The sequence below is a fragment of the Haliotis rubra genome, unplaced genomic scaffold, assembly GCF_003918875.1.
Source record: "Haliotis rubra isolate DU_JTF1 unplaced genomic scaffold, ASM391887v1 Scf23, whole genome shotgun sequence".
Classification (NCBI taxonomy): Eukaryota; Metazoa; Mollusca; class Gastropoda; order Lepetellida; family Haliotidae; genus Haliotis; species Haliotis rubra.
Genome location: NW_025766336.1, coordinates 25,699 through 48,520, shown reverse-complemented (window position 1 = coordinate 48,520; position 22,822 = coordinate 25,699). Strand labels below are relative to the sequence as shown.

Genomic DNA, 22,822 nt, shown 5'->3' with positions numbered 1-22,822 from the left:
GACATTTTTCAACTTTGTATAAACTGTGCTAAATACAGCACGTAAATGTAGCTTCTTTTCAAATATACAACAAAACGAAGTACAAAATAATGACACCACATAAAGTATTGCACTGGAATATTATATATAGTTTCAGGGTTTATCAGTGTATTTTCTCTCTTCCAAATTCATTTGGAAATATTTTATAATGTGAGCTGTATACAGACACCATCATTAGACCATTGGGTATATATATAAAATAGGAAGCTCATCTTTCATTGCTTATGAATTACATGCATTACTTCCTAGATACAGCCCAAGCTTCTATGTAGAGGACATGGGTTACTGTTTTCATTATTTAAAAAAGGACATAATTTATTCTCTTCATAATATTTTTTTCTTTATAATGTCTTTTCTATTTCATATTACATTAATGATAATTACATCAGGAAATCATTCTCAAAGGTTTTCTCAGGTTTATATTTTATGCAGCATTAAATGCATTTAGTTTCTTTATGTTGTATTATCTATTTCAACAGACTGTGAATTTAATATCCATCAGCAATTCATGAGATAGACATGCTGGATTTGATGCTTGCAGTTAGCCAGCTCACAATCATTTTAAGACAAAATGAGTGGTAGCTAGCCTTTTTCAATGCTTTCATTTCATTAGATATATTTTCTTTCTTGATATATTCCCCGCATCAGGGGGTAGAATGAATATACTTTATAGACATTTTTCAACTTTGTATAAACTGTGCTAAATACAGCACGTAAATGTAGCTTCTTTTCAAATATACAACAAAACGAAGTACAAAATAATGACACCACATAAAGTATTGCACTGGAATATTATATATAGTTTCAGGGTTTATCAGTGTATTTTCTCTCTTCCAAATTCATTTGGAAATATTTTATAATGTGAGCATCATTAGACCATTGGGTATATATATAAAATAGGAAGCTCATCTTTCATTGCTTATGAATTACATGCATTACTTCCTAGATACAGCCCAAGCTTCTATGTAGAGGACATGGGTTACTGTTTTCATTATTTAAAAAAGGACATAATTTATTCTCTTCATAATATTTTATTCTTTATCATGTCTTTTCTATTTCATATTACAAATTATAATTACATCAGGAAATCATTCTCAAAGGTTTTCTCAGGTTTATATTTTATGCAGCATTAAATGCATTTAGTTTTGTATATGTTTTATAACTCATATCTATTTCAAAAGACTGTGATTCAAATAATAATCAGCAATTCCTGAGACAGACAGATCACGATCATTTGAGGACCAAACAGGTGGTGGCTTAGCTTTTTTCAAAGCCTTCATTTCATCAGACATAGTTTCTTTCTTGATATATCCCCTCCTCGGAGGGTAGGGGTAGAATGAATATATTTTATAGATATTTTTCAACTTTGTATAAACTGTGCTAAATACATCCCGTAATTGTAGCTTCTTTTCAAGTATACAACAAAATGAAGAATAATATAATGACACCACATAAAGTATTGCACTGGAACAATATATCTTTAGGGTTTATCAGTGGTTTTTTCTCTCTTCCAAATTTATTTAGAAATATTTTATCATGCAAGCGACATGCAAACACCATCATTAGACTATGGTGTATGTTTGCAATATAGGAAATCTTATTCCATCATCTAGAAATACAAGAACACCCTGATGTTAACTAGTGTATATGTATGTACATAAAGTGTTCAAATGTTAGCTTGTAAATGTATCTCCTTGGAAGTGTATGTGATATATAATAAAAGACACATAACTGTTCATTTCACACAATCCCACAGATCAAGCGCTTGTCAAACACCTCAGTCTGTATCACATACCTGCCCTGCACATCAACCCTCTTGTCACACATTTGTGTAACGCCTCAACCCCCTTATTCCACAAATGGCACACAACTCAACCCTTTCATTACACACTTATCAAACACCTCAACCTTCTCATCACACATGTCATTCACTTCAAGACTCCCATCAAACATGTTCTACACCACAACCTTCACATCAAACGCTCATCATACATATCAGCCTTCCCTACAAACAGTTGTCATACACCTCAACCTTTGAATCATGCACCTCAACCCTACCAGAGTAAACACTGTTGAGTAGTCCTTGAAAGATGAGGTTTTTGCGGCCTCTTGTAATGCCTAAATGAAACCCGTAACACAAATACTTTGTAAAGAATCTATTGTATCATTGATACAGTTCCATATCAGACTGGTATGATGTAATTAGACTATACAGTACGAATTGGAGATAGGAACAGCAATTTAGTAATTTAGTTTATTCCAAAGTAAACCCATTTAGAAACATGAACACCGAGAGCAAGAAGCACTTGCTTTACATACTAGATACAACACATTCTGTCCATACAGAGACATGGTTTTAATGTTTTCATTTTTTTAAAAAGAACTCAATTTATTCCTTCAAAATTCCCCCTCTCCCCCACCCCTAGTTCATGGTCCTGCACCTCTCATCACCCTCCTGTCCTGAATCTCAACCCTCCCATCAAGCACAAGGTCTACACCTCAACCATCCCATCAAACAATAGGTCTACACCTCAACCCTCCCATCAAGCAATAGGTCTACACCTCAACCCTCCCACCAAGCAATAGGTCTACACCTCAACCATCCCATCAAGCAATAGGTCTACACCTCAACCCTCCCATCAAGCAATAGGTCTACACCTCAACCCTCCCATCAAGCAATAGGTCTACACCTCGACCCTCCCATCAAGCACTAGTTCTACACCTCAACCCTCCCATCAAGCACTAGTTCTACACCTCAACCTTCCCATCAAGCACTAGTTCTACACCTCAACCCTCCCATCAAGCACTAGTTCTACACCTCAACCTTCCCATCAAACACAAGGTCTACACCTCAACCCTCCCATCAAGCAATAGGTCTGCACCGCAAACTTTCAACCAAGCACTTGTTCTTCACCGTAACCATCTCATCCAGCAAAATTTCTACACCTCAACCTTTCCTCCATCAGAATTAAACTAAAATTACATGAAAATATATCCTGAACACACCTGTATACTCTTCACTTACCTAACACACATGATTTGTCTTGCCAACGGTTGTAGGAGAACGGTGACAATACGTTTAACTTTGAATTTAGTGGCGTCCAAAGCAGGATCTAAACGGACGTAAGAGTCTTGAAAAGGCCTGAAAAAACGAAATGTCTAAAACTCAGCTTGTTATATAATGTATCATCATTTTGGAGTTTGCACTTCATCATATCATAAACATGCACTTTTTGTTCTTAAATACTGCAGTCAAACATATTGAATCTGTATGATGGCAGCCTGTAAATAATTACCAAGTCTGGGCAATCCAGTTATTGATATAATGAGGAATGTCCCTCACTGTCAGAATAAGATGACAGGCAATTAACCAACTCACTGAGTCTGACGACTCGATTACTTTAATTGCTTGGTGTGACAAGCAGAGGATGAGGGGGACCTATTCCAACCTGTAACCACCATAGAGCAAAACTTACAGTTATAGTAAAAAACAAGTGACACCTTATTCAGACCAAAACAGTTTACTTGTTGGTGACCTTATTTCATGGCTTACCTCCTTTCCTGAAATAAATGTGATGCATAGTTCATAGATACAGAATGTCAAAATCATTATCATGGTTAAAAAAACAGTTACATAAAAATGGGGTACATACCCAGCGAATCCGATTGGGGATGCTTGTCTTTTTCCTAGCAGCAACCCCTGAAAGAATTATTTGGACATGAATAAAGTATTTTTCTCACTGAATTTGTGTGAAAAGTGTTCTGTTTATTGGTTTGTTTGTTTGCAGCTCCACACTCAGCAATATATCAGCTATTTGGAAGTAGTCAGACTCAGTAAAGAATATTATCAGGAACAAACAATACAGTGATTGATATTATGAACAACGATCCATACCTTGGGGGTACGATGATACAATATCAGCCAGGTACTGAGCCTGATCACCTGATCCAGTAAGTTGCTATTATCCGGGGCTTAATTCTAACCAGGTATCCCCAGTGTTTTGTGAAACGTGACTGAGATGTTGAAATGGTTATGAACTTGAAGTGTACTCTGTAACAAAGCCACACACTGCCTACTTCTCAAGTTTTGTGTGAACAATTACAGGAGCATTTGATAGAGAAACACAAAGTAACAATATTTGGTTTTGGACGGTTTTCAGTTTTGGTCATAATTACAAAAGCTTTAAACTAAAAATATGTTTCCCTCATATTTTCTAAAGTTTTCTTAGTCAAGTAATAAAAGGTCAAAGACCTAAAATATCACTTTCTAATACATTAAGATATTTGAGGATCTCATCTACACATGTATTTACTTTCACATCATAATGAAAAGACACTTATGTACTGAAGTTTATCCCCACCCTTCCGGTTCTGACAATAGATTCTGGCATACACATGCTCCATAGTTCACAAAGCATGTTTCTCTCTTTCCTCAATACCAATCTTTAAACACAATATATGTTCTTTTCTCACAAATCATGATCCCCTTTCAATATCACCAATATGAAACAAACACTTCCTCCTTTGAACCATATCTCTGCTCTTCCTTAACCGAGACAATTACAAATAACCCTCAGTCCTAACCCTCACTCAGCCAAAGTTACCTCACCATCTTCAGATGCTACCACAACCCCCAAACTGGTTGAACTACTTCCTTTGTTTCTACTGCTACATATTTTTATCAGTCTGTCATTTCAGTACATAAATATAGCAATCATTACCCCTGCACAATTCCTCCTGTGCAATGCTGTCACTTGCTGTATTTTCAGAACTACTGCTGCTGGTGTCTGCTTTTGGTGAGGCAGCATGGGTGATGGGGACTTCTTCAAATATATCTTTTGGTATGGTGGAACATGAAGTGCCAACAGCTGTTTCTTGAAAGGCATCACATTTGTGCGAGGAACCACATCCCCTGCTGACTGCTGATTTGTGTGAGGTGGTACTTGTGGTCCTAACTTCTGCTTTTAGTGAGGTGGTATTTGTGGTCCTAACTTCTGCTTTTAGTGAGGTGGTACTTGTGGTCCTAACTTCTGCTTTTTGTGAGGTGGTACTCGTGGTGCGAACTTCTGCTTTTTGTGAGTTGGTACTCGTGGTGCGAACTTCTGCTTTTTGTGAGTTGGTACCAGTAGTGCTGACAGTTGCTTTGTGTGAGGTGGTCCTTGTGCTGATAGCTGCTTTTTGTGAGGTGGTACCCGTAGTGCTGATAGCTGCTTTTTGTGAGGCAATAATGGTGGTAGTGACAGCTGCTTTTTGTGAGGTGGTACTTGTGGTGCTGACAGCTGCTTTTTGTAAGGCAATACACCTGTAGTTGACAGCTGATGTTGGTAAAGAAACGTTTCTGTAAGAGAAAAGCCCTCTGTGTGAGTTGGTAAGTGTAGTAAGAATAGCTGTTTGTAATTTTGGGGCACTGTCTTGAGTGGTGTTGTCACTTTCAAAGACACTGCCTTCACTTGATGATGGTGCATTGGCATACTTGTTGCCCTCAGTTGCTGATGATGTTGGGGCAAAGTTTTTGTCTCCATAAGCTGATGATGTTGGTGCAAAATTGCCCTCACTTGCTGATGATTTTGAGTTAAAGTTGTTGCTCTCACTTCCTGATGGAGCAGGGGCAAAGTTGTGGCCCCCACTTGATGATGGTGTTGAAGCCAAGTTGTTGCTCTCACTTGCTGATGGAGTTGGGGCAGAATTGTTGCTCTCACTTGCTGATGGTGTAGAGGCAAAGTTGTTGCTCTCACTTGCTGATGGTGTTGGGGCAGAGTTGTTGCTCTCACTTGCTGATGGTGTTGGGGCAAAGTTGTGGCCCTCACTTGATGATGGTGTTGAAGCAAAGTTGTTGCTCTCACTTGCTGATGGAGTTGGGGCAGAATTGTTGCTCTCACTTGCTGATGGAGTTGGGGCAAAGTTGTTGCTCTCACTTGCTGATGATGTAGGATTAAGGTTGTCACCCTCAATTCCTGATGATGTTTTGGCAAATTTGTGCTCATTTGACGATGATGTTGGAGCAGAGTTGTTGCCCTCACTTGCTGATGATGTTGGGGCAAAGTTGTGGCTCTCACTTGCTGATGGAGTTGGGACAGAGTTGTGGCCCTCACTTGCTGATGGTGTTGGGGCAAAGTTGTTGCTCTCACTTGCTGATGATGTTGGGGCAAAGTTGTTTCCCTCACTTCCTGATGGTGTAGAGGCAAAGTTGTTGCTCTCACTTGCTGATGGTGCTGGGTCAAAGTTGTGGCTCTTACTTGCTGACGGTGTTGGAGCAAAGTTGTTGCCCTCACATGCTGATGGTGAAGAGGCAAAGATGTTGCTCTCACTTACTGATGGTGTTGGGGGTGAGTTATTGCCCTCACTTCCGGATGGTGTAGAGGGAAAGGTATTGCTCACACTTGCTGATGGTGCAGAGGCAAAGTTGTTGCTATCACTTGCTGATGGAGTTGGGGGTGAGTTATTGCCCTCACTTCCGGATGGTGTAGTGGGAAAGGTATTGCTCACACTTGTTGAAGGTTCTGCAACACAATCCCTGTCATCAAGTGATGATAACCCTCGATTATATGCCAAGTTCCTGTTTCCTGTTTGTGTTGGAGCATCATATGTGATGCTATCACAGCTGTCACTTTCGGTTGGAAACTTGGCACCCCAACTTTCCATAACTGCTTTTCTTTTGACAGAAATACTTTTGATGACTGCTGGTTTGGGTGAAGCTTTATCTGTATTATTCTCACTTGATTTTGTTGAAATGACATTTGTGGTGTGGCCAGATGCTTTTCGTTTCGCAACAAGTATCGTTCTGAAAGCTGCCTTTGGTGCAGTGTCTTGTGTGTTGTTCTCACTTCCTTTTGTTGCAGCAACACATAGTATACTCTTGGTTGCTAATGGTGTAGGGATGAAGTGATCACCCTCACTTTCTGATGATGTTGGAGCAAAGTTGTTGCTATCACTTCCTGATGGAGTAGGGGGAAAGTTGTTGCTCTCACTTCCTGATGGAGTAGGGGGAAAGTTGTTGCTCTTACTTGCTGAAGGGGTTGGAGCATAAGTGATGCTCTCACTTGCTGATGGTGTTGGGGTAAAATTGTTGCTTGCACTTGCTGATGGTGTTGGAGCAAAGTTGTCGCCCTCATTTGCTGATGGAGTAGGGGGAAAGTTGCTGCTTTCACTTGTAGAAGAGGTTAGGGCATGAGTGATGCTCTCACTTACTGAAGGTTTTGCAACACAATCCTTGTCATCAAGTGATGATAACCCTCGATCATATGCCAAGATCCTGTTTCCTGTTTGTGTTTGGGCATCATATGTGATGCTATCACAGCTGTCACTTTCGGATGGAAACTTAGCACACCAACTTTCCATAACTGCCTTTCTTTTGATGGCAATACTTTTGATGACTGCTGGTTTGGGTGAAGCTTTATCTGTATTATTCTCACATGATTTTGCTGAAATGAAATGTCTCTTGCACCCAGAAGCTTTCCGTTTGGCAACAAGTACAATTCTGAAAGCTGCCTTTGGTGCAGTGTCTTGTGTGTTGTTCTCACTTCCTTTTGTTGCAGCAACACATAGTATGCTCTTGGTTGCTAATGGTGTAGGGATGAAGTGATCACCCTCACTTTCTGATGATGTTGGAGCAAAGTTGTTGCTATCACTTCCTGATGGAGTAGGGGGAAAGTTGTTGCTCTCACTTCCTGATGATGTTGGAGCAAAGTTGTTGCTATCACTTCCTGATGGAGTAGGGGTAAAGTTGTTGCTCTCACTTGCTGATGGTCTTGGGGTAAAGTTGTTGCTCTCACTTGCTGATGGTCTTGGGGCAAAGTTGTTGCTCTCACTTGCTGATGGTGTTGGAGCAAAGGTGTTGCCCTCACTTCCTGATGGTCTTGGGGCAAAGTTGTTGCTATCACTTCCTGATGGAGTAGGGGGAAAGTTGTTGCTCTCACTTGCTGATGATGTTGGAGCAAAGTTGTTGCTATCACTTCCTGATGGAGTAGGGGGAAAGTTGTTGCTCTCACTTGCTGATGGTCTTGGGGTAAAGTTGTTGCTCTCACTTGCTGATGGTGTTGGAACAAAGTTGCTGCCCTCACTTGCGGATGTCGCTGGGGCACAGTTGTTGCCCTCACTTGCTGATGGTGCTTGGGCACAGTTGTTGCTCTTACTTGCTGATGGTGCTAGGGGTGAGTTATTGCCCTCACTTCCGGATGGTGTAGTGGGAGAGATATTCTTCACACTTGCTGATGGTGTAGAGGCAAAGTTGTTGCTCTCACTTGCGGATGGAATTGAGAGTGGTGTTTCAACACTTCGATAGTCAGCACCCATAGAGTGAGGTGGTAGTCTGACAAGAAAAATATTTAAATGAATTGAAGGATACCTCATCAAAATGTCAATGTACATGAAAGTTGTTTTGCAAATATAAAAGAATGAGTGTGCCTGAATCTTATATACAGCACTCAGTGCAATTTTGTGTGACTTTAACTACTCATACTGGAAGATCAAAATCCTTAGAAAGGTTATTAACTGACTAATTACAGACTATAACTGTACCTGTCTGCTGATGGGACAAAATCTGATAATTCAGCTGTCTTTTCATGTCCAGGGCTAGCTTCTGCCGCTGTTCCAAGGACTATGTCCTCCATTGAAGTCTGGCTACTACAGCTTAATCTGTTAGAGAACATGAGGCCTTAGATAGTAATTACAGGAGATCATGAAATAAAGATGTTAATAACAAATGCTAAAAAACAAAGATAGCATCCAACAAACAAACACTCTATGCAAGAATTATTATTTCTGTAAAATCTCAAACCAAAACACATCCTATTGTTCACATCTGCCACATACCATTGCAAAAAAACGTGTGTTGGGTGTTATTCCTGATTTTGACATTTTAAGGCCATTATCATTCAGATCTGATTCTCTTGATTTCATGCATCACTTGCACACTGGAACAAGTCAGTGTGCAGAAGCCAGTACATTTAATGTTTCACAGAGTGTTATAATCAGACTTTAAGAGGGACATCACTTTTACTGACTGAACTCCACTCCATCTTCTGCGTACTATCAGGACAACATGCAGTATCCAAGTGTCTAAATTCTTTCTTTCAAGACCACAGCACCTGAGCTAGTCTCTCGTACAGACCCTGAAGCAAATATATCCAAGAAAGCCCATGCAAGTCTAGAAAATGTGGCAAGTCTAGATTTCCTCAGCTCCTGAAAATGAAGAAAGTCTGAGGGCTCCTTTTTATTATATATATATTTTTTTACTATGAACGTTTTTTTCAGTAAAATATGTTCATTTCAGAGACTAGTTGTTAGTCTACACCTGAGCTTAACATGCATAAATCATTAATGCGTCCAGCAGCACAACATCCATAGAATGCCATGAACAGCAGTAAGCCCAGATAATTGCCCCACTGAATACATAACAGGAAGATGTGTGTGTCATTGGCTGACAACTACACTGGCCAGGCACTTCAAGAGGAGTAGAACAAACTCTCTCAAATCAAAATTTCAAGATACCCAGTATGCCTTGTAGAATGAATGAGTGTTTGACAAATCATGACTGTATTACCATGGACACATAATGATATTTTCAGGGTTCATGGTACTACATACTACTAATCCCATCTACTACATATTCCATCATACCTCTTGTCTCATAAGATCAGTCCAACTGTCATACTGTTTGTCATTTGTTCTCAATATGTACCGCTTATCAGCATGAGCTATTACTAGAAATCAGTATTCATTTTATTTTATTTATTTTATCCAAGTATCTTCTACTAATTTTTGATAGTATATAAGTCAACCTCATGCTGAATGAAAGTACACACAGTCCGGATTTGACAGATTCCACTGTACCATAATTGCTGTATAATAATCCGGTTTAGACAGCGTACGGGATTGTAGAGATGACACCGTTACCTACAACTAGAACTGAACCAAGTTTTATCACTCTCATATACATTGTTGTATAACCTGGTTCTCTCAATTTCTCTCTCAACTCACTAATTACATGTACAAGTATACCAATATTGAACTAAGATTAAACAAGAAGACAAAGTCATCAATATCCCCCGCAATGGGAAAATACTCTTCATGATAATGTCTACGAGTCATGATTATGTCAAATATTTAGGTGTGTATATAGAAAAGTGGAAGGAGAGCATTGAACGGTTTTTAAAGTTCTGCTCCAGAAAGGAGCACTATCACCAATTTCAGTCTAAGTCAAACTTGTTGCCATGGAAACGCCAAAAATATTTTATTCAGAATTCCAAAGCTACCAAAACGCACCAGTACACCACCAGATCTATGTATGCGCCAAGTTTGGTCAAGAAATAGTAAACGTTTTTAGAGTTCTGCTCCGGAAAAGAGCACTACCACCAATTTCAGTCTAAGTCAATCTTGTTGCCATGGAAATGCCAAAAATATTTTATTAAAAAATCCAAAACTACCAAAAGGCACCAGTACACCACCAGACCAATCTATGTTCCAAGTTTGGTGAAGAAATAGTTAACGGTTTGAGAGTTCTGCTCCGGAAAAGAGCACTACCACCAATTTCAGTCTAAGTCAAACTTGTTGCCATGGAAACGCCAAACATATTTTATTCAGAATTCCAAAACTGCCAAAAGGCACCAGTACACCACCTGATTTATGTATGTGCCAAGTTTGGTGAAGAAATAGTGAACGGTTTGAGAGTTCTGCTCCGGAAAAGAGCACTACCACCAATTTCAGTCTAAGTCAAACTTGTTGCCATGGAAACGCCAAAAATATTTTATTCAGAATTCCAAAACTACCAAAACGCACCAGTACACCACCAGACCAATCTATGTGCCAAGTTTGGTGAAGAAATAGTTAACGGTTTGAGAGTTCTGCTCCGGAAAAGAGCACTCCACCAATTTCAGTCTAAGTCAAACTTGTTGCCATAGAAACGCCAAAAATATTTTATTCAGAATTCCAAAACTGCCAAAAGGCACCAGTACACCACCAGATCTATGTATGTGCCAAGTTTGGTGAAGAAATAGTGAACGGTTTGAGAGTTCTGCTAGGGAAAAGAGCACTACCACCAATTTCAGTCTAAGTCGAACTTGTTGCCATGGAAACGCCAAAAATATTTTATTCAGAATTCCAAAACTGCCAAAAGGCACCAGTGCACCACCAGATCAATGTATGTGCCAAGTTTGGTGAAGAAATAGCGAATGGTTTTAGAGTTCTGCTCCGGAAAAGACAAATGTGCACGGACGCACGCACGCACACGCACGGACGGAGTCCATTTTAATACCCCCCGCAAAACGCGTTGCGGGGGATAATTAATTTTGTCCGCAAGCATGTAGTTTCAAGGCAGGATTAATTGGTGACAATACATATCCAACTAACTCCTCACCACACACCGGATTAGACAGCGCTGATTACTGTATAAACCTATATTCGGGCGGCTCATTTCATGCCGAGATCTGGAATTGACAGCTTTTAAATGATGATAAATGTACTAGCCACGGATGGGACTGAGATTTTATGCCAGTGTTGACAACTTGCCCAGCTACAGTTTCCACTGTATTGTCCTAGCATGTTCATGATACTACACAATGATGCATGCATAACTAGTTACTAACACAGGCCTGCTGGTTTGAGTTACCTTTGATAAATGGTGATCCCCTGGCCTGGTGAAATTTTGGGGATGAACAAAGTGATTTGAGTTCTTGTGTAAATAAAATCAGAAACCAATTCAATTGTGCTCTGGAGAAGGCTAAAATTATCTGTTCATCAAGACTAGCGGCCATAGCAGTCAAGTTGTAGTTGTAAAATATGTAGTCAAAATACATTATGTTATTGGGCATACAAGATACTTACTGCATATTATATTCCTTAATGGTGCATGCAGTAGGGCTGAGAAACAGGAAAAACAAATTGAGTATTGCTGTCATGTATATTTACTAACATAATGGAGGCCAAACAAAACGACTGCTGTAGATCGTCCTCTGCCATGAGACAATTCCATACCACAATCATCCATCAATTAGGAATGGTTTCAGTATCATGGTGGATACAAACAAGTCCATACTACGGCTTATCATTACAAACACGTCAACTCCATGCAGCCAGCGACAGAAATATGTCTAGAACTACGTGTATAAATTCAGTCACACAATGCATCGCTCTAAAGTCCTTTTCAATAAAACATAAAATGCAATTCTTAAATTCTACATCTCAGAAAAGTAATCAATGTCGGCCCTAAGAGCGAGAGCGGGAGATTTCTAAGGCTGTTCCTTGTCCATCATTGAGCACGTGTAACATGGCAGTGGTGTACGGCAGAGAACATTGTACAGCAGTGGTTGATAGCCTGAACGTTCCACGTCGTCGTGGTGTATGTCACATAAAAGCCTGAACACATATTTTATTCGGGTCCAACGACAAACTGCGAGAGACACTGGGAATCACATGATTGACAAACACTCTTACCTGACGTCCATGGTCAGGCTCTGGTAAGCTCGTTCATCTTTATATGCTGTACACCAATATTGATGAACTATCTTGACGAGGAACGCTCGACTCGGTGTATACGTGGTTGCCGGGCGCAGTCTTTCTGTGACGTCAGAAGTCATGTGTATCGCGTCACGTTTCTTATACTATATAAGGACTTATATGTGAGAAACGTCACATTCTCTGCATCTAAATGAAATTAGGTTCCAATATAATTGTATAAGTTCAGAGCCTCCCTGCACACAGTTTGAGAATGTATTAACGTCGTCTTAGCCTCCCGAAACATATTTTTTTTATTACGAACAGGAAATCAAGATGGAGCCATTAGAGTAATTCCCCTTGGTTGACCGTAAAAGACGAAATGGCACACGTCATGTTTATTGACATTAACTGCATGGCTATTAGGGCCAGTAAACAATCAAGCAAAAAGAAAAAAAAGCCTCATTATATTTTGGCCCTACTTGAAGCTACAACCAGTATATTAACAGAATATTTGAGACCATTGTGCTAAAATAACACTGCAGAGGTTCATGTGTGTGTGACGGGATCAAATGTTTGTAAATATTTTGGGAGTTTTTAATCTTCAACTGAATTAAATATCTTTAATTAATTAAGTATCTTTTAAACATCATATTCTTCACAATTCAGCTTTCCTAAATCTCTATTTCAGCTTACTGGACAAGTTTTTGCCACAATAACCTAATGCACCAATACACAATAGCCAGCCCAAGCGAGCCACTTAAAATTGTTTACTGTCCCTTTAAATTGTCATTAACTTTGTTAACTTACTGTTTCCAGTTTAAAGGTTTAGTTTAACTGCCAATCCTTACCAAATTGTTGCCTGATACATGCAACAAAAACAAGAGCCGAGTCTATTTGCACGCGTGTACACCCATTTCATTCAGTTCTCTCACGAAAGAGGAACACCGACAGTGACGTCTTACTTCATGACATCTTAATTGTCACACCAATCTCCATTATATCGTGGTATTGAACAGAGTAATGTAACAATTACGCAGCTCGTTTGTATTTGGCTGCGCATGTCATAGAATTAGCCCAATTACAAATATTTCCCACTTGATATCTAGAAATCCAACCTGTCCAGCTAATTCTATTTTAAGATTACCATGGATGAATGTGTCTGAATTATTTCCAGCCATTGTAAACACGTTCAGATCAACAGCGTTAAAACCTGTAAAATCCACCCCTTTGTTAAAACGTACCAATGAGATAGCGAGACAGGTAAGAAGTTAACACTTAAGCTGCACCTCTAATGCTCCAAGACCAGCTTTATTCAATTTACCCAGTTACCTGACATGTACTGGGTTTATATATATTGTACACGTATGCGTGCGTGCTTGTCTGTGTCTGCATAATCACCACGTTAAGCAATTCTCATTGTTGTGCACTTTAAGTTAGAAATCTGTTGATTAATCTAAAATCTGGCAATATGCCACTTGATTCCGGGGAAATCAGGCAAATGTTACGCCTTTACCACACGTGGTGTAGGTAATGACATGAAACTTGGCACGAATTAGAACATTCTGTGTAAGATCAGTAAATTTTGGCACAAGGCGACAAGCCACAAACAAAATTCATATTGGGAAATGATCCGAGAATTATTAATTAGAAAGCACAGAGTTCAAAAGGTAATTATTCATGGAGCTATGGTGTGAGACCAGAAATGGCACCTAAACCTTCATTATTCAATAAATTATTTTCTGAAATGTATTGACAAATATGTCAGGCATTTCTTCTATGATAGGTCAATATATGTAATTGTTGAAGACGTTAAAAGTAACATCCGACCTTTTTCAGACTATGTGTGGAAGATCTGCCCCACTGCTGGAAACCAAATGTTGATTTTAGAGCATTATATGTTACTTAAATTACCCATGTTATACATGATGTGTTTACTCTCATTGCAGATCTTCATCATTTATGATCGATCGTGAATAAACAGACACCTGTAAAACGTATTGCCTACTTATTTATATTTGAATGGAATATTTTTCTGGACGGAACTGAATTGAATTCATCCAGTTCCCCATACCCAGAACCCAAGTCCACAACACTTGCAAGGAACGACTAGAATCTAGAAAGTGAATTTTCGAATACTCAGGCATTATTTCTGACGAGCAAGCATATCAGTGAATTAGTTAGTTTATCAAAGGAATAATAATATTGTCTCAGAGGGTTTAAATATTGTTTATTGTTGAAGTAGGAACATGAGAAACTTTAGGCACGTCGTTTATTGTGCCACGTTTCACGTCTTGTGCCGCCATATCTGGGGGAACTGTTCAGAGCATCAATCACGGATACTTCAAAAACTAAACGTATATTTACATAGTTCTAACTGTGACTTGGTTGGCACATGTCATCATCGTATGTCAATCGAGCAAATCGATGCTCATGCTGTTGATTACGGTGTTGTCTGGTCAAGACTCCATTATCTTCAGACCGCCGCGATATTGATGAAATATTGCTGAGTGCGGCGTTAAACAACAACCAAACCAAACCCGAATCTAACTGCCCGGTGGCTCATGGCACGAATGACTGCAACCTATACATAGAAACAGCTTAAAGCTTCTGTACTTGTTTACCAATCGAGAATCATCTCGAGATGGCCGACAGTCAATGTACAATACAGTGGTGATGAACAATTGGATAAGAGTCCTACGTGTTGCAGGGGGGAGTCATAAGCTTCGTCGTGTGTGTTTGGAGCTGACATTAATCCATAGTATAATCAATCGATCAATCACTCAGTCAATCACCCTGAAATTAAAAATACAAAGACGTATAATATATATACTAGCCACATAAAGAAACTGTGCATTGTCAAAATATTATCCCAGTTGATAAGTACGATAACAATGTCAAAGGTACATATAAACTTTAATGGAGGGATCATGAGACCATAACAAGTCGGGAGAATTTCAATTGAAAAGTCAATCACAATGACGTCACGAGTCCACAAGCGGGACAGGGGTCAAACGACCATGTCACAAGCTCAATAACGGGTATGTCCACCATCGGCATTGAGAACAGCAGTGCATCGACGACGCATAGAGCCTATCAAACGTGCAAGGAAGGCTTGTGGGATGTCACGCCAGATTCTCTCAAGTTCTGTTGCAAGGTCAAGGACATTATCTGGCGGATGAGGAAGACGGCGTAGACGTCGATCCATCTCGTCCCAAACATTCTCTATCGGGGAGAGATCCGGTGAATTTGCAGGCCAAGGCAGTAAGTCAACGTTGTGGTGTTGCAAGAAATCCATAGCAACCCTTGCCGTATGAGGGCGGGCATTGTCCTGTTGGAATGTTAACCCAGGGCTATGACGTTGCAGAAAAGGAATTGCCACAGGTTGAAGAATCTGATCCCTGTAGCCCACACCAGTTAAGTTGCCCTGAACAATCACCAAAGGAGTTCTTTGGCGTGCTGTTATTCCACCCCAAATCATCACGGAACCACCACCAAAGCGATTCCTCTCCAAGACACACGCCTGTGCATAACGTTCTCCCACGCGTCTACAAGCACGTTGACGTCCATCACTATGGGAAATGTTAGACCTGGACTCATATGTAAAAACAACATTTCTCCACCAAAACAAGGGTCTGCGGACATGATTTCGGCACCACATTCGGCGAGCTTGTCGATGACGTTGTGTCAGGATAGGCCGTATGGCGGGACGTCGTAGTCTGATCCCGTGATGACGTAAACGTTGTCGAACTGTGTTGGGGTGGATACGGCGAAGTCCTGGGATGGTTCGGGCAGTCATCACTGCAGTCTGAAACCTGTGGCGAAGATGGGTCACCCTTATGCATGTGTCCTGTCTTGGCGTTGTTACACGTGGACGTCCAGAACGTGGCCGATCGATGACGTCATTTGTGTTTTGGTAGCGTCTCACCAGTGCAGAAATGGTGTTCCGATGGCAGTGGAAATGTGCAGCCACTTGTGGTTGAGACATTCCCCCACGGACTATCCCAATGGCCTCATGACGTTGTGCAGACGTGAGCCTTGACATGCTATGCGTTTCAATAGCTGTGTAGTTTTTTTTAACGATCGCAAGGGCAGGGGTTGAGCTTTCCAAAGTGACAGTATTGTGTGGCATTCATTTGCTCTGTTTCTCTTTCCCGGAATGCACGTGCAACAACGTATTGCACGTCTCAAGGACGAACCCACTGACGTCACGGAACGTGGCACGTGCATGCATGTTGGTTACATGTCACTTATCTCTGAGTTTAAATCCTTATGTGTCTACACGGGTTTAATAAATTTAGATTTTAAATTTTTGTATGCACAGTTTCTTTATGTGCCTCGTATATATTAATCTGTTCAGTTAGACATAACTATATAGCTCCTTATAAGTGACTTATTATTACTACTACTTATTATTATTACTAATACATAAAAGCAACATAGTTGTTACAATTTAAGATATAAATGATAAATGATCAACCTGAATGACCATAGGTGTGATACCTAAATCACACATAGCTAATTACCTTATAGAAGTGATAGAAAAATAATGTGAACATACCCTGAAGGAGACACCCTCGATGTATATACACACCCCCACCCACCCACCCACACATACATACATACACAGACAGACAGACATACAGACACACAAACATACTTACACAGACAGACAGACACACAGACATACAGACACACAAACATACATACAGCTCTTTTTCTTGTATGGAAGGTTCTTTTCTAGTAGTGGAGTGAGTGAGTTTAGTTTTACGCCGCACTCCGCAATATTCCAGCTATATGGTGGCGGTCTGGAAATAATCAAGTCTGGACCAGACACTCCAGTGATCAACAGCATGAGCATCGATCTGCGCAATTGGGAACGGATGACATGTGTCAACCAAGTTAGCGAGCCTGACCACCCGATCAGGTTAGTCGCCTCTTACGACGAGCATGGGTTACCAAACGCTCATTCTAACCCGAACCTTCACGGGTCCTTTTCTGGTGGACTGGAGTTACAATTTTTTTGCAATCTAGTAGAACCATGCCAAACTTCTTCTTTGTCTGTTGTTTGTATGTTGTCGTATGTTGCCGTATGTTCCCGTATGTTACATGTTGTCGTATGTTGTATGTTGTCGTATGTTGTATGCTACCGTATGTTCCCGTATGTTGTATGTTATCGTATGTTGCCGTATGTTGTTGTATGTTGTATGTTGCCTTATGTTGCTGTATGTTGCCGTATGTTCCCGTATGTTGTATGTTGTATGTTGTCGTATGTTGCATGTTCCTGTATGTTGTTGTATGTTGTCGTATGTTGCCGTATGTTGTCGTATGTTGCCGTATGTTCCCGTATGTTACATGTTGTCGTATGTTGTAGGTTGTCGTATGTTGTATGATACCGTATGTTCCCGTATGTTGTATGTTATCGTATGTTGTATCTTGCCGTATGTTGTTGCATGTTGTGTGTTGCCTTATGTTGCTGTATGTTTCGGTATGTTCCCGTATGTTGTATGTTGTCGTATGTTGCATGTTCCCGTATGTTGTATGTTGTCGTATGTTGTATGTTGTTGTATGTTCCCGTATGTTGTATGTTGTTGTATGTTCCCGTATGTTGTATGTTGCCGTATGTTGTTGTATGTTGCGTGTTCCCGTATGTTGTCGTATGTTGCCGTATGTTCCCGTATGTGGTATGTTCTCGTATGTTGTATGTTCCCATATGTTGTTGTACGTTGTATGTTGCCGTATGTTGTTGTATGTTGTCATATGTTGTATGTTGCCGTATGTTTTCGTATGTTGTATGTTGCCGTATGTTGTATGTTGTCGTATGTTGTATGTTGCCGTATGTTGTTGTATGTTGCATGTTCCCGTATGTTGTTGTATGTTGTATGTTGCCGTATGTTGTTATATGTGGCGTATGTTCCCGTATGTTGTCATATATTGTATGTGGCGTATGTTCCCGTATGTTGTCGTATGTTGTATGTTGCCATATCTTCCCGTATGTTGTCATATATTGTATGTTGCCGTATGTTCCCGTATGTTGTTATATGTTGTATGTTGCCGTATGTTGTCGTATGTTGTATGTTGCCGTATGTTGTTGTATGTTAACGTATGTTCCCGTATGTTGTATGTTCCCGTATGTTGTATGTTCTCGTATGCTGTATGTTCCCGTATGTTGTTGTATGTTGCATGTTCTCGTATGTTGTTGTATGTTGTCGTATGTTGTATGTTGCCGTATGTTGTTGTATGTTGCCGTATGTTCCCGTATGTTCCCGTATGCTGGCATATATTGTATGTTGCCGTATGTTCCCGTATGTTGTCGTGTGTTGTCGTATGTTGTATGTTGCCGTATGTTGTTGTATGTTGCCGTATGTTCCCGTATGTTGTCATATATTGTATGTTGCCGTATGTTCCCGTATGTTGTATGTTGTATGTTGCTGTATGTTCCCGTATGTTGTATGTTCCCGTATGTTGTATGTACTCGTATGCTGTATGTTCTCGTATGTTGTTGTATGTTGTATGTTGTCGTATGTTCCCGTATGTTGTATGTTGTCGTATATTGCATGTTTCCGTATGTTGTTGTATGTTGCCGTATGTTGTTGTATGTTGCCGTATGTTGTTGTATGTTGTATGTTGCAGTATGTTGGATATTCCCGTATGTTGTTGTATGTTGTATATTGCCGTATGATGCATGTTCTCGTATGTTGCATGTTGCCGTTTATGTCGTGGTATGTTGTTGTATGTTACCGTATGTTGCATGGTGTCGTGTGTTGCATGATTGTGTGTGTTAGAAGTCTGAAGTCAGTAAAATTCGTGGTATTTTGACAATAGTGTGCGTATTTTCGGCTTAGTCAGTGAAAACATTGTGTGAACAGTCTTTCTGTATCATATTTGCTCGGTAAAACGTCCAAAATCGAAATCTAGAAAGCGAAAGTGCCTCTATGTTAATGCAGATCGTCAGTCTGTCAGGGGAACACGGAGACAGCAGATTCTACTTTCGTTTGATAACTGTACTTCGTGGTTTGCGAATTCTCAACACTCGTAGAACAGTTTTGTGGGCCGGTATTATTCGTCTATAACGATATTTTAGCTCGATTACAACAAACAGTAAACGTTTAATTTACGCTAAACACATTTTATGAAACTTTAACGTTGATTGTATACGATAAACATTTGACTTATCTTACAGTTACAACTGTCTTAGCTGTTTTATCCTAAACAGTATACGTCAGTAGAACCACATTTCAGCTGATATCATCACTGACTATAAGACCAGACAGACAGCGAGAGCGAGGTTGGCTGCGTCAGACACATTAAGCGTGATTTCAATTGGGCTTAATAGGACGAATAAAGCGACCATAGATTTGCATTTGAACATCTGATAAACAGTTTATGAAACAGCTTGGGCAGTTTATGATTGTGTTGCCTAGTTTCACGCTTGAAACACTGTTTTTCATCAACCTTCACGTTTTCAGCATATGCACTCGACAATACGTGGGGATAGTTAATGATTTCCCAATAATCGAGCGTAGAATAATTAACAAACACTGACCGATATATCACTGAACTAAGCTTTTATTAACAAATTTAGAATTCTCAACTGATTTAATTCAGTTCCCGGACGAGCCACCATATTATTGACGAATTGATACTCAAGTTGAATCTCCAATTTTAGTCCAGAAATAGGTACGCCGCAAAATTAGAAAAATATATCACGCACCAGACTAAACTGCGAAATGAGTAAATAACCTCACAAGAACAATGCAACACACATCCATAATTTGTCAGAGGCAATTCAGTAGGTCAACTATTTGGCAGCAGCAATAAGCAAGAGACCCTACAACAAGTCGCTGAACTTCAGGAGCGTCCCGTTATTTTTGTCACAGTTTGATGACTTCTACGGGCAAGCGGACTCAAGCGCTTGGACGGGGCGTGGATTACTAACAACCAACCACTGAGGAAAGTAACTCCAAACAATTTGCTGTCAAAGTCACCCCTATGCTCAATATTGTTCAAGCACCTCAACAAACTTGCTGCCTCATAATCAAAGCCAAACTGGAACTGTCTGTCTTAGTACTACGTATGCATAGTTGTCTATTGTTACCAGTTCATCTCGTGAAAATCGCAAGAGTTCACATGCTATTAAATTAATTTCATCTAGATACAAAATAAATCGGGATAATATGTTACAGCGTGAGGTGACCATTGACTTCCGGTGTGGTTGACGTAGTAACCATGATCTCTCTCCCAGTTGCTACGCTAGGCCTAATGAAACTGTTTCGGTTCCTTCTGTGTGAGCGTTAGATTTCGTGCAAACAGAAAAAAATATTTAATTCGGAAAATAAACTTGATTTTAAATCGATTTTGATGTTTTTTAAACAATGTCAGTAATGGCATGATTACAACCCACCCGGTATATGTGATGACGTGCCGCGACTGGGTAGTTTGTACCACCCCAGATCTGGCGTAGATACGCTCATACCACATGCTACCTGATAATTAACGGTTAAATGATGGTTTGGGACAAGTGTACCATTACCGGTTATAAATGACAGTTTGCTGAGCCGATAATGGTCTAATGTCGGGTCTCTGAAAGTGGATAAATCCTCTAATCCAATAAGAGAGACAACCCAGAATACGATCCAACAAAATATCCAAAGATAAATTCCTTTAGGAACACAATCAACTGGACATGTTTTCTTTTTAGTGAACGAATCTGGAGTGACCACAGGTCTTCCCGCGAGTCCAGTGTCCAAGGTGGGCTTGAGTGGGGAAAGTGCTTGGCTATTTCGTTAGACGTGCACATGCTGCAAGCTCGTAGAGAGCATGCTTAATGAATTACATGTGAGTAATAGTGCAATGTTTTAGTCAGGCCGAACTATATGATAAAATATAGTGACTACAACTGTGCAGCACATGAATTTTACTAAATATGTAACACAGAAGAAAGGCACAAATTCTTTTGCTGCCACATTCTTTCCTCCTCTGAAAATTACGTCCACGTCCTTCTGGTGGATCATCAACGAGTCATAAATGCTCTGGAAATACCGCCGCTGATGTGACCCATGACACCGGTAGCGACTAGCTCCTCTATGCGTCAACCCTTTTGATGCCAGTCTGGATCAGAGGTCTGGCACAACACGTACTTCCAGGACGCAAGTTTGCGTCCAGAGAGTCATTGAAGAGGCATCGGTCTTTGGACAACTACAGGGGGTACAACCTCTGTCTTCTTGCCTTGATTCTACTTCTGGTTTTGCTTCTGTGAAGTCTTCATGTATGTCTGTATGTGGTCGTCACCACCAGAAGCATTAGTATCTGCATCAGCAGATACCTGATGTCCCCACTTGTCTGTGAGGTAGATATATCTCATTCCCCCAATACTGCTGATGATGAAAGTTTCGGGAACTGCTAGAATTATCAACAGAGACTTCTTTTCTGTATTGAGTGTTGTCTGATTCTAACTAGATTGATGACCAACTGACTGGTCTGATTGGAAACGGTTTCCTATGTTTCGGAGCAGGTGTTGGTTCTATATTGTAGTTGATGCCTCGGAAATAAGGACTGATCCTATAGGCAATGGGCGATTTATGCGCAACCAATGTCCTTTTCTTCCCCTCTCCAGATTCTCTTTGCACAACAAGCACAGGAATATCCAACAGACAGACCTTTTCCCCCAGCGATCTGCCAGCTTATGTTACCCATGAAAGACAAGCGCCTTTACCAGAACTGTCACCAGCATTTGCCGTTGTACCCCTCACTTTCAGGCCACAGTCAGTCTTCTGTCAATCTTTGACTGTCTGTGTTGCTCAGGAGGCTAGGTCCTAAACCTCTTGAAGGTGTTTTCAGTAGAAATCCGAGTACCGTAAACGTACTTATTTTCGCGTGGTGCAATTTTCGCGGAATTGACAGTTTAGACTACATCGCGCGGTCAATTATTCGCGCAATCAGTAATTGCCGGAAATGCCAGCTGTCTCTTTGGCCGCCACTAATAGCAGTGAAAACAAACAGAGTGGCTTAACCTGTCAGGCGGCGTTTATTGTTTACTCACAGGAAATCCCTATCTGTGGGATATACTAGTACACAGTAATCCGTTTACTCACGGATGATGGAACGGACTGGAGTTCCTGGCTGGTTTCAATCCCAAACGCCATTTCAATTGACAGACAGGGCTCTCGACCAACATCAAGTAAATAGGATTCGTGTCTGGAACTGTTATAAGTATGGGCGAGGGGGCAACAGAAACCTTCTTGTCTTGTGTCTTGTCTAGCTGGAGAGTTTCTCGCATGCTGAACAATGTCCTGTTAACGCATTTCATACGAAACACCTGACTCTTGAAACACCTGTTCTACACGCTGTGAAT

The 22,822-nt window shown here is 40.4% G+C and overlaps 1 protein-coding gene and 1 long non-coding RNA gene across 2 annotated transcripts; both read right to left on the bottom strand.

The window, feature by feature from the left end:
• Positions 1 to 3,565: 3,565 nt before the first annotated feature.
• On the bottom strand, positions 3,566 to 7,377 carry LOC124277896 (flocculation protein FLO11-like). Its single transcript, XM_046713621.1, has 2 exons — positions 4,761 to 7,377; positions 3,566 to 3,739 (listed from the first exon to the last, which is right to left on the bottom strand). The coding sequence occupies exons 1-2, from the start codon at positions 7,375 to 7,377 to the stop codon at positions 3,624 to 3,626; spliced, it is 2,733 nt and encodes a 910-aa protein (XP_046569577.1). The 3' UTR covers positions 3,566 to 3,623.
• Positions 7,378 to 8,256: 879 nt separating this feature from the next.
• Positions 8,257 to 12,572, bottom strand: LOC124277922. Its single transcript, XR_006898936.1, has 3 exons — positions 12,469 to 12,572; positions 8,557 to 8,673; positions 8,257 to 8,347 (listed from the first exon to the last, which is right to left on the bottom strand). It is a non-coding gene; the product is annotated as an uncharacterized LOC124277922 (long non-coding RNA).
• Between the last annotated feature and the right edge of the window lie 10,250 nt (positions 12,573 to 22,822).

Excerpts from the sequence above, each read along its gene's own strand:
- LOC124277896 (XM_046713621.1), bottom strand. The coding sequence starts at position 7,377 with ATGGAAAGTTGGTGTGCTAAGTTTCCATCCGAAAGTGACAGCTGTGAT. Across the intron at positions 3,740-4,760 it reads ACAGGAGGAATTGTGCAGGG|GGGTTGCTGCTAGGAAAAAG; the intron begins GTAATGATTGCT and ends TAATTCTTTCAG.